Source organism: Choristoneura fumiferana, chromosome 29, assembly GCF_025370935.1.
Source record: "Choristoneura fumiferana chromosome 29, NRCan_CFum_1, whole genome shotgun sequence".
In the NCBI taxonomy this organism is placed as follows: Eukaryota; Metazoa; Arthropoda; class Insecta; order Lepidoptera; family Tortricidae; genus Choristoneura; species Choristoneura fumiferana.
In genome coordinates this window covers 1,248,078-1,260,891 of record NC_133500.1, presented here as the reverse complement: position 1 = coordinate 1,260,891, position 12,814 = coordinate 1,248,078, and the positions used below count along the sequence as shown (strand labels likewise).

General features: G+C 38.8%; 2 protein-coding genes across 2 annotated transcripts in view; both read right to left on the bottom strand.

Moving 5' to 3' along the window:
• The window catches only part of LOC141444285 (uncharacterized), a 273,640-nt gene that overhangs the window by 122,936 nt on the left and 137,890 nt on the right, over positions 1 to 12,814 (bottom strand). The gene's annotated exons all lie outside the window — the stretch shown is intronic.
• LOC141444378 (uncharacterized) overlaps positions 1 to 12,814 on the bottom strand; it is a 78,685-nt gene that overhangs the window by 11,722 nt on the left and 54,149 nt on the right. The window contains exon 3 of the mRNA XM_074109931.1: positions 3,628 to 4,759. Coding sequence (XP_073966032.1) covers positions 3,628 to 4,759 — 1,132 coding nt within the window. The remainder of the gene's footprint in view (positions 1 to 3,627; positions 4,760 to 12,814) is intronic.

Genomic DNA, 12,814 nt, shown 5'->3' with positions numbered 1-12,814 from the left:
AGGTATTTTCTTCCTATTACTAACACTAACAGATATTAAAAAAAAACGTTCAATAGCGTGTCAGACACGCCCAAGAAAAGGTTCCGTAGCCATTACGATAAAGTTTTGTAATATTTTTCTATGAATTTTGTATTTTGATAGGAATCTTCTAAGTTTAGGTATATTTTATACCTTAGGCTGCTGTTTACTCTTAAACTACTAAAAATTATAAAACAAACTTAGCCGTTCTGATTTTCCTTGTAAGTTTGATATACATTACTACCATCACGTTTGTTTTAAAAAAACATCTAACCAACGGTTTAGCTTTTAAAGGGGGCGAGGCGCTCGGTTTTATTGAAAATTTTCTCTTTAAATTAGAATATTTCACAAACAGATTACTGAATCGAAATATCGTCTTCACAACACTCCCAATAATTTTAAAAGACCTATCCAAAGATACCCCGCACTATAGGATGAGACAAGAAAAAAAATCACCCCGACTTATACGTTTATGGGTAAGTACCCTAAAAAATTATTTTTTTCGTTTTTAGGGTTCCAGAGCCAAAATGGCAAAAATGGAACCCTTATAGTATCGCCATGTCTGTCTGTCTGTCTGTCCGTCCGCGGCTTTGCTCAGGGACTATATCAATGCTAGAACGCAGTAATTTTGCACGGATATATAAGTAAACTATGCGGACAAAATGGTACAATTAAAAATTAAAAATAATTTTTTTTTAGGGTACCTCCCAAAGACAGAAAGTAGGGGTGATTTTTTTTTCTCATCCAACCCTATAGTATCGGGTATCGTTGGATAGGTCTTAGGGGGTTGCTGAGACGATTTTTAGTGAAGTTTGCAATATTTCATAAAATCGAGCGTCCCCCCCCCTCTTAAATCTAAACCGATGAGTGGAAAAATTTGAAAAAAATCAGGATGGTAGTAAATATATCAAACTTTCAAGGAAAACTATAATGGCTAAGTTTGCTTGAGAATTATTAGTATTTTATGAGTAAATAGCAGCCTAAGGTATAAAATATACCTAAACTTGGAAGATTCCGTATAAAATACGAAATCCTTAGAAAAAATATTACTTAATTTTTTCGTAATGGCTACGGAACCCTATTTTGGGCGTGTCCGACACGCTCTTGGCCGGTTTTTTTATTTTATCACTGTCGGCGTGACTGATATGTATATTCGTGCCAAATTACAGCGTTTGGTTCGCCAACAAATTGTTTTGCAATTTGGCGAAATACTTCTTATGATAAAATGTGTATATTTTACAATAAATAAATGAAAAAAAGCTATCTAGTACTAACGGTCTCTGAGCTTACCCGCGGACAGCCAGACGGACAGACAGTTAAACTATAAGGGTTCCTAGTTAACTACGGAATCCTAAAAATTTTACGAGTATGCGATATTTACGCCGTACCAACAAGGGTCAGGGTTTATTTTGTTTTTTTAGAGACTAGGTACTTTGGTTTTTTTTCTATCGAACGAACTACAAGTAATCGTGTTTCTACGGTGGATGATTTGTAGAGAATCCTCAAATATCTTAAGGCTCAGAATGGCGTATACTGACTTCAGCCATCGCCATTGTGTAAGGTAAATGGAATAGTGGGTACAATTGTATCGTGGCGAATCGGGACGTTGTCGGTTTTTTGCACACTTCAAAGGAATCGTGGCGTAGCGTGCCTGTGGTGTTCACACAATCGCCCATTGTTTAGTTCGTCACCGACTGAATAGTTCAATATTATTAAATTGATCGTCTCCATCGTCTTTTGCGCCATTTTTTTTAATAGTTTGTGGCGGTACACACTCTGTAATACTTGTTAAGCAATAATAAATAGCGCGGCCGTAATTACTCGTCATCGCAAGTTCCGAGGCAGCAATGAGCCATGCTTGTGTGAACACCAAGTGATCGTGGACAGTTGTGCATTGCAAAGCATGGCATCACAGGCTTTGTACTGGAGCCTTTACAGTCGAGTTCATGAACTTGTGAGCAAAATTTTGAACAAAAATATCTGAATCCGACTCTATCTGTCTGTCTGTTTGTAAATCTTGCGAGTTCAATTTATCTTACTTGCTGTCGGATTGACTTGAAATTTGGCAAACTTATGTAAATCTGGCGTCAATACAATAATCTGGTAGAGACATCCTGGTGGTCTAGTCAGGATTGCCTCCGCAGGACGGAACTCCTTAACGATTAATAGCATCAACTTGAAATTTGGCACGGAAATGTATTTTGGATAACACTGCAAGTACATTTAGCAAAAAAAAATGTATTAAAAATGTTTTTTTTTAACAAATTAACTTATTGCAGTTGTGTTTATTGTTTCATTGGCATCGCGTATCTGTTGCGTACAGTTGCGTAACCTGCGTAAACCACAACGGGCGGTCTGCAACAGTAATTCGATTAGCCACGGTTTTGGAAGTTGCTCTCGCAATCAATCATACACGCCACATTCTTTTGTATCATTTGCGAGATGTTTGCTTTGCGTGAATATAATTTACTTTTACCACAAGTTATTGAAAGTGTTTTAAAACATTGTAAACATATAATTGTGGAATCAACTGCCGTCAGTAATGTTTCTAGACAATTATGACATCGGGGCTTTCAGAAAAGGGCTTATACTTTCTTTAAAGGCCGGCAACAGACCAGTGACTCTCCTTGAGTTGTTGGTACTCATGAGCAGCGGTGATCATTTCCCATCAGATGACGCATGCGAATTTGCCTCCCGTTCATAATAAAAAAATAAACAAAGGAGGTTGGTCACTTTTTATGGGAGTTGAACCAAGTGCAGTGGCGTAGCTACCGGAGGGCAGACCCCGTAGGGCCCCAGAGCGAGGGGCCCCTCGGACGCTGACTTAAAACTATAGCTCTTATCCCGTGTCAAATCTGGAGAAACGTATGATATATCGGACCAACGACGGATACGGAACAAACGATTTTAATAGGGAGTTGGGCCCTAGTTTAGTTGCAGGCCCTTTGGTTACCTAGCCACGCTCAAGTGCTTACAAGCCCTAAGAACCACTGTTCCAAGTGCTGCCAAGAATAAGCACACAGTACATAATGTTCCTAGCTGCTAACTAGACTGACACGTGATGGAACTTTAACTGGCTATACCTCATTTCTTGTTTAATTGACAAAAGAAAAAACCGGCCAAGTGCGAGTCGGACTGGCGCACGAAGGGTTCCGTACCATTATCTATACAAATGTAGACATTACCAAAAAACCGGCAAAAAAAATCAAGTTTGTCGTATGGAAGCCCTCCTTAAATTTTTATTTTATTCTGTTTTTAGTATTTGTTGTTATATAGCGGCCACAGTAATACATAATCTGTGAAAAATCTCAAGTGTCTAACTATTACTCAAGAGATAGAGCCCTGTGACAGACGGCCGGACAGACAGACAGACAGTGGAGTCTCAGTAATAGGGTTCCGTTAGCAGCCTTTGGGTACGGAACCCTAAAAATACATGTTAAAACTGACGGAGTAACTAGAATTTTTAAACTAGCCTATTTATGATGATTTCTATGGAGATTGCGAAAGAATTAGAATTCTAACTAAGTAGGTACTTCATCTCATGGTTCATGCGAGTAAAGCCGTGAGTAAGAGCCAATAATAAATAAAATTAACATAAACTAGCCATACCTTTATCCTGATTCTTCGGCTGGAACTCCCGAGTCGAACTCCTGGACTTGGTAAGCCGGTTCAGGACAGCCTGGCGCGTCGGCTCCGATATCCTCCTACTCTGGTGGCTCACAGGCTTCTGGACCGGCTCTCTCGGCTCGGAAGCCCTCACCCGCTCCTTGTTGGTCACCCTGACGGAGTTCCTCACTAAACCTGGCCCAAACTTCCTGTGCATCTCCGGAGTGTTGGGACATTTTGGAGAGTTAGCTGGCGCAACTGATTTCAAGTCTGGAGAATCGATTCGACCTCTATGAGCACGCTTGTATCTAGAATCTTGCGATTTCTCAAACAACCCGTTGTCCGATTCATCGGAGCAGTCTTTGTATTCTTCGGAATGGCCGCTGGAACGGCGCGATGTTATCCTTGGATCCAAATAGTTGTTGTTCTTGTTGACAGTGTTGAAGGAGCTCGACCGTTTGATGGATGAACCGAAGGCGGCGTAGTTATAGTTTTGCGGTGTCTTGCCGTCGCTAGACACCCTCTGGTGTTTCTTGTCGCCTTGGTAACGAGTATCGATTCTCGGATACGCCTCAGCGTTGTTCTTTAGCACAGTCTTGAGGCAAACAGCATTCGCGTTGCTAGCATCGCTGTTGAAGTATTCCACGGGACCGTCGAAAGACTTGTTTCTAACGTGCTTCCTGTGTGGTGACAGTATAGCTTCGACATCGTACTGGGGTCTGTTCGAAATGGTTTTGTCGTCAGAACTATTGCTTAAAAGCCCTTTGTCTGACGATGGACTGTTCATGTTTGAATCGCGTCGTCTCCGCTCAGCGTCTAGAGACTTCGATGCACTGTTGATTAATATTTTCGTAGTTTCGGGAAGTTTTCTGGAACCAGTGATTACGTAGTTCCCTGGGCTTCTTAAAGGACTGCTTTCGCCGGAGTTATCTTTTCTTCTCAAGCGGTAGTTTAAGGAATTGGACCGGCTGAGCTGTGAGACGGGGAGGCGGGACAGCGCTGTCTTCTCGCTGATGAGGCTCGAGGTGAGTTGGGGCGGGATGGACGGACGAGCGCTCAGCTTCGCTTGTAGATTTGTGATCGCGTTTTGCGTCTTGAGGAGGTATGACTCCGTATCCTGGACGGGGATAAGATCCTGTAACAATTGAGAAATGTTGTTAAAATAAAAGTAGTAGGCTCTTAAAGAGGGGAGGTCTAAAGGAAATCGTATTGGCAAAGTGTAGCTTTCAGTTATTTCGAATTGGACTCAAGCCACGTATACTTTTTAAACTTAGTCAATAACAGAGCTAAACATACAGGTCTAAATATGTATATTTAACGTGCTCGGATTCACTATCGCATTCATCAATTATTTATCCCAAAATAAATAGAATGAAGGTATTTGACCGTTAACAATGACTGCGAATTCATATTTCGTACGAAAAACATTTTGAAAAAAAAAATCTTGTAATTTTCAATTTGGAAAAAATGTTAATTATCACGTACTTAACTAGTTTCTATCAATTAATTGAGACGTCTTTCTAAATTAACGGAAATCAAGAAAAACACGATGTATATTAAAAATTTAAGCACCATACAAAACCTAATCCATTGTTGTCCATAATTTCGCCTCGCGTTCATAACAGACTCATAACTGTCATAATATTTAACAGCTTGTGAATGGAATTATCATTTTAAATGGCCATTGTTCGAAGCTGCTAGATAAAAACTAAGATGGTTCTGAAGATTACGAACGTTTTACAAAATTATTAGTCTAATGGAGGAAAAGGCTTCTAGATTGCTCCCGGACAGCTTGATAGCAATATTCCTTCAATCTTTCTATTACAAGCTTTTAACTTGCAATTTTCGTGTGCAGTCGAATCATACACTTGTGAGCAAAAATTTTATGAAAAATATGTACCTAAACACGATTGCATTGTTAACGGCGTAGAGCTTGTTCAGATATTTTTGGTTCAATTTTTGCTCAGAGTGAAGTATCAAGGAAGCAGCGACTATTACATACCGCATTGTAACGGTCGAGTGTGTGTTTGGTGGGACTACGAAAAAGTTTTATCCCACCAGTGGGACATCGCAGTGGGACCACGGTTCCGGAGTGAGAAGTAAGCACGACTCGACTCGTATCGACGAGCTCGACATGTACTGGCTACTGGCCGACTTCCAGCTAAGGTACATGCGGGTAATGATAATGATGCCTGCCCAAAAGATAGGTACCTATATAGATACTAGCTTTTGCCCGCGGCTTCCTTCGCGTGGAATTCGGTTATCGCGCGCTGTTCTCTCAGGAGCTCTGCATTTTTCCGGGATAAAAAGTAGCCTATGTCACTCTCTGGCCCATAAACTATCTCTATGCCAAAAATCACGTCGATCCGTCGCTCCGTTTCGACGTGAAAGACGAACAAACATACAAACACACCCACACACTTTCACATTTATAACATTAGTATGGATATTTCATATAAAATATAAATTAAACAAATGTTAACTTTTACCACATACAAAAAAAAATACTTTAAACAAAACGTTAAGTAGGTACACAAAAATTGTTTACTATAAAGTGTACGCAAGCGTATAGTCAATTTCGTTTGAGAAATTATTAATTCTGATACATAACCGAGTTAAGTGAGGTGTTATATTGTTGAAATGTGTTAATTGCGCTCATTGCGCAGTTGAGTGATCTTTATTAAAAAATCCATTGATGTATATCCTCTAGATATCCTCGGACCCTAGTCACGTTACTCTTTTATAAATATAGATTTAGAATACGGCAGTCAGGGATGAGTGAAAATCACGAAAGTTTAAGACATTATAGGGTACAGCCTTGTTATTAAATAATAGACAAACTTCGAGCTCAAGACAAGGAAGCCATTTGCTTTATTGGATTAAAATTAAGGTAACTACTTAGAATGGTAGCAAACAATGGACAAACACGGAAATACAAGTAATAAAATCAACGGAGCTTTGACTGATACCATTAATCAATAACAAATAAGCAGTTAAAACCGTCTATGTAGGTATAACGACATCGAAGTAGTAATATTTGGTCGATAAAAACGGCTGGTCTTTATAATCTGTTATTTAAATGTAGAAGGTTGCTATGGGTTTTTTTATCAAGAGATACACTGTCACTAAAAGTACCTAGACTAAATGAAGTGTCTTCATCATCAGCCGCAAGACGTCCACTGTTCAACAAAGGCCACCCCATTAACACCACAGTGAACGTCAACTTGCCACCTAAATTTAAACCGGTTGGCCGCCACTCTGGCGTCAGTCCACCTAGCGGGAGGCCTGCTAACGCTGCGCCTTCCAGTCCATGGCTGATGGTGGAAGTGGCATTAGTACACGTTTGACGCACACAATGTTTAGTGGTGTATCGAAGTGAAAGTAAACCGAACGTGCTGGAATGCCAAATACCTACGAATACATAAAGTAATGTAGATTTGGTATAACTATTTAGAATTGTGCGTGCTCGTTCACTAAGCGCTACTAGTAGGAGTAGGGGCGACCGAGGAGAGTTGTGACAGAGGAGAGTATATAGTGAAGTGACAACGTCGATTTTTTGGAGTTTATTAACAGGCAGCGAGCTCGCAATAGCGCGCGTCTCGAAAATACAAACTGAGATATGGATGCACAGAAAAACCAGTTTCATCTCGGTTTGTTAACCCCCGTCGCAAAAAGAGGGGTGTTATTTCGATATGGTTTCACGGGATACCCGTAATTAAATTTGGAGTTGAAATAAAAAATACAAAAAGACTCCAAAAAACCAATCATAATTTGATTGCTTAGTAGCGACATCTCTTGTCTGGGTGAGCGGTGAGTTCCGAAAGAGTGTGATGTCTGTCGTCGAAACATAGATGTCGCTAGTGCTGCTGCTTAAGTAGCATAGTAGAAATAAGCAACCTGAGATATGTATGCATAGGAAAAAAACGTGTCTAGATTCCTGTCCAGCAGTGGTGTAGGGGTTATAGCACGCAGCACGGATTGCTGAGGACCTGGGTTCTGTTTCTGGTTTTTCTGTGCATCCATATCTCAGTTTGTATTTTCGATGTGGTTTCACGGGATACCCGTAAAAGTAACAAAGTTGGAGTTGAAATAAAAAATACAAAAAGACTCCAAAACACCAATCATAGCGCGCGTTTTTAGTTCAAGTCTCGAACTATCAAACGCGTGCTGTTGCAAGCTCGCCGGCAGTTAATAAGTTTCCAAAAATCGACGTTATTTTACTCTCCTCTGTCACAACTCTCCTCGGCCTCCCCTACAAACGTTCAAATGTACCTACTAGTTCGGTCTTTTAGTTCATTTAGTAATAGTACGTAATAAGACTACGTATGGTTCGCTTCCATTCCAATAACAGTTCCGTTTCTTATTGCTATCTTACTCTCCCGCAGAGAGAGCCGGAGTTTCTTTGCGCGATAGAATCCGGAATACGGAAGTTCGCCGAAGAACTAATCGAAGAATATGCAAGTTGAAGTGGCTATGGGCAAAAAAGATAACCGCAAGGGCAAAAAAAGAGGACATTTCCTGGGAATAAATCTACTGGAAGGTTGCTCTACGAGACTGTATAATTCAAAACTTATCAAAGATACATCACATTCTTTTATGGGAAGTAATTCGTCTACGGGCTCTATATAATTTTGTCCTCGATTCAAAAGCGTTTCCGAGACACATTATTAAAACCACAATAGTCCGATAGTTAACTGAACCGGAAAAATATTATATTCATTGCCATTGCTTTTAAAACTATTTTAAAGAGGTTATTTCAAAAACAAAAACAGATCGCTTAGCGACTACACTTTGCATCACTTAGTCACAGTATAAATAAGACCAGTAAATAATCTACAAACAGCGCGCTGAATTTATACTCGCATCGCAGAAACGAATGCTATCGTACGCATTCACGGCATAACATGTCAATTATTTCGGACCCCATTCGCTCTGTTTTGACATATAAGTATCAACAACTTAACTTCAATGACAACTGCGTTTGAGTCTACACATTATTTATTCTAGTTAGCCATTAAATGGTATTATATTCTCATTAAAGGGCCAATTTCCGTAATCACCCATATCAAATACATTCATAAGTGGTAAATATCTCTTTGTTGCTACAATACTACATCTTGAAGTAATTTTGTGACTACTTGTAAGTACTTCATTTGTATTTCAAATTAGCTGTTGCCGGCGACTTCAGCTGCGAAAATTTCTTTATCGCTATGCCGCGGGAACTATGCAATTTTGAGGGACACAAATATTTTAATACAGGTTTAGACTACTTGCATGTCAAATTCCATCTAAATCCGTTAAGCCATTATTCACATCCAAACTATCGCATTATATTAGTAGGAAAGTTAGATGGTAGGATTGGTAAGATTTAGTAAAAATGTTGAATGTTGAATTCTTTGTCTTTTATGATTTCAAAAAACGGCCCAACGTCTTTAATTGCAAATGAGAAAATAGAAGAGTGATGAAGAAGAGCAGATAAATCGCATCCACCATCTCTCTCTACCCTCATTGACAAAGACAATGACAGACATGGAGAAAACGATTGAAATTCCGAGACAATGAGGCGTGCGAATAAGGAGGGCGAGACAGTAAGTGCGTCGGCATTTTGTTTGAAGATCGCTTACTGCATTAACACTAGTGGCCGGTGCTGTTTCAGTTACATCATATTGCATAGCAGACACTCGACAGCTAGACAATAGCAACTCGTTACATTTCCGCGTATTTACGTGTATGTAGACATCAGTCGTATTAGCATATTCAGCAGGCGCACAAATAGTTATGTCAGTGACTGCTAAATGCTCAAAATATTAGGAAAACATTGTAGTTTGACTGACAGGAGCTTCTATGGGCGTGTACACGAAAAAAGGGTCGGTATTTCCATCCCGGTATATCAGAGGCGTCTTTATCTATAGTGCAGGGTGTGCTTTGCACACGGGCGCAGCGCAGCGGTGTTAGAAGCGCCGGCCGCGGCACTTTGTACCTATTCCATTTTGACCGCGCGCTTCCTAGATGGCGCTAAAGTAATAATTGCACACGGGCGCTACATGGGCTAAAGACGCCGCTGCCGGTATTATCCGGGCTGGGAGAGCGTCACCCGAGGTTTGCGCTAGTATCGGCCCCTGCGCCTAATATGCCCTATTCCGTGGGAATATTAGAGTAAAAAGAAGCGTATGCGTTATTCCAGAGATCCAGCTATCAGGACACCAAATTTCATCCAAATCATAACTATTTCAAATTCAAAATGCAGAACCGAATTCGCGGACGTGGGTAGCCAGTGACAAATAATCTTTAATTTAATCGAATTTTGACCTGGCAACCCAATCCCACTGACACTGTGGCCCCATTATCTGCCGGCGCGGGCGCAGCGCGCAAGGTTGGTGAAAGTTGACAATGTGAGGCTGATTAGAATGCTCGCTTTAATTAGGAATTACTGTATCCTTTGGTTAAAGTAGTTGTTTTATTTTCCGTTTCGGTTTCATTCGAAGCGTAATTGTAATTGAGTAACATAATTTGAAGCCTAACTAACAGTGTGATTATGTCACGTAGGACGTCCACTGTTGGACATATGCCTCACTCATTCACCTCTAGTTGCAAGCGGCCTGCATCCACCGTGAACCCACGGATTTACTCATCCATACTCAAACATCTCGAGATTTCCTCTTCATAAGGTTAGCAACAGTCTTAATTCCCTTAAGACAATTATATTACAATAATCTACTATGTAATTATTAATCATATTTTTGTTGGTTTTATTGTGTTTTAATCTCTTTCATAATATTTATTTGTTTTTATTTTTAACTTTAATGTTAACAGCTCTTTAAGTCTGCGACACAGAGTTCTCTTATAACCCTAGTGCAGGCAACCGTGTTACATAGATTTTTGTAAAACATTGAAGTTTTTTTATCTTTTTGTGCTGCTAATTATTCAATAAATCAATTATTATTATATTGACGCAAAATCACGCAAGGGTCATCGACCCCACAGTCTACAGTCCCGCAATATGCCCGAAAAAGGTATTAATATCCACTTTGTCCTTAATATATCGATTTTTGCAGACAGGCAACGAACTTGGCAAGGCAGACTGCAGTTAAGGCTGTCTAGATGTCTGCATTGAACCTATTTTAAGCTAAATTCAATAGTTTTAACGGTTACAATACCTACCTAAACTTTGAGAGAGGTCTTACACAAAATTATACGGATGCGAAAGTAATGTTCTTTGGAATTCAAAGTTTTACCACAGAATAATATCTAGTTTTACTTAATTTTTCTTTTATTAAAATAGTTTTTGTTTTCAACTTTTAGTTAGTTGTTGTGGAAAGAAAAATTATATGTTAATAATGTGCTTTAATGCACAATAAACTAGTAAATATTGAAGAAAACATTGTCAGTAGATACCTAACCAGGAAGAATTTCAATAAGTTTTTGTAAAAAAAAATGTATTTGTTATTCAGGCTGTTCCATTTGACTTTTTTTACTGTTGTTGACTGAAGTTGTATTGTCATCCAAAGAACATATCTAGCATTTGACGTTTGAAAAAAAAATGCCGAATTTCTGAATTTAGACTAGCAAGACTCGAGTCAAAGAATCAAATTAAATAAAAATTTGTAAAAACAGTAAGTAATTAAATTTAAAAATAGGCGGCTATTGATTAAAAGTTAAAGATTTATCCTAATTGATACACATCATTAACAAAACCAGAAGATAAATCAACTAACTATCAATATTAACACTTTTCCCAATGAATCATCATAACTTGAAAACAACAGAATCTCATTTATGGTCATCTCTAAAATCTGCGCTCAAACAATGACTCATGACATGATGATGCGCGAATGACATCAACATGATCTCTATGGTTTGTTGAATTGTGTGTTGTCATAGAATTTTTTTCTAGGTACAGTCAGCAGCAGAAGTAGATGAGCGGTTGTGGTGCTCAAAATAATCTGAATTCTGAACACTCTCTTATTACCTTGGCAGTAGGGTCGTTTGTAGATCATTTAGAGCATCGTAACGTTATAATATCACTTATTGCAAATAACCTACATTTATAGCGTTAGCACAGAATCCTACTAATATTATAAATGCGAAAGTTTGTGAGTGAGTGAGTGAGTGAGTGAGTGATTGAGTGAATCAGTAAGTATGTTTGTTACTCCTTCACGCTGATATGACTGGACGGATTTGGATGAAATTTGGCATGTAGATAGCTGGACATCTGGAATAAAACATAGGCTATTTTTTATTCCCATATTCCCACAGGATAGGGATAAAATGTAGAAACAACAACCGCTGGGCTTAGAGTCATGAAATTTGACATGATTGTTTTTAATGTAACGTCAATGAAAACCGCGATTTAATTTTCGGGAATTCCCACGGGAATTTTTAAAAATCCCGAAATTTCAATTGCTGCTGGATCTAATAATTTACGTGTGTGAAGCCACAGGTAAACACAGTAAGTAATATTGAATATTCCAAGGCGTTAGTAACAGTTAACTTAGAAGCTACGAATATGTTGGTACCTATGTCAGGCATGGTATTTTTTACTCACAACGACACAAAACAACAATATTATTAAGTACAAATAGACAACAGGAAAATATAATGAGTCATTGCGATTGCTCATTACAAGCTAAAAGCTTATAGGTTAGGTACAAATTATTCTGCCGAACTGAGACCCTTTTTTGAAGTTGCTAAAAATACTTATGCAACCAAAAATGTATAAAAAACCTGTCATCTACACGTCCAGATTTGGCCGTAATAAAAATAGTTCCGCGCTAGAACAGGAGTCGAACCCGCGGCCTTGCCATACAAGCCGCCCACACTTATGCATAAGGCTGGCAGCATCGAGGTCGCTGGTTCTATGTAGGTAAGCCTGTGACTCATGGCACGAGTCAAAACGTACTTTTGTCAAAGAAAATGAATGCTATTTTTTAACCGAAGAAATATTGATGAGATAAAGAAGTATTGTTTGCCAAGACGATTTTTTGATTCAGTGATCTGTTTGGGAAATATTCAACTTTAAAGTGCAAATTTTCATTAAAATCGACCGTACCTAATTTAAAATCTAACTAAACTATTGGGTGAAAAAATTTGAAAAAAAATCAGAATTTACTTGATTTAGAAATATTAAGAAAATACAAAATATCCATAGGACTAAAACTACTAGATGGTAGTAATAAGTACATACATCAAA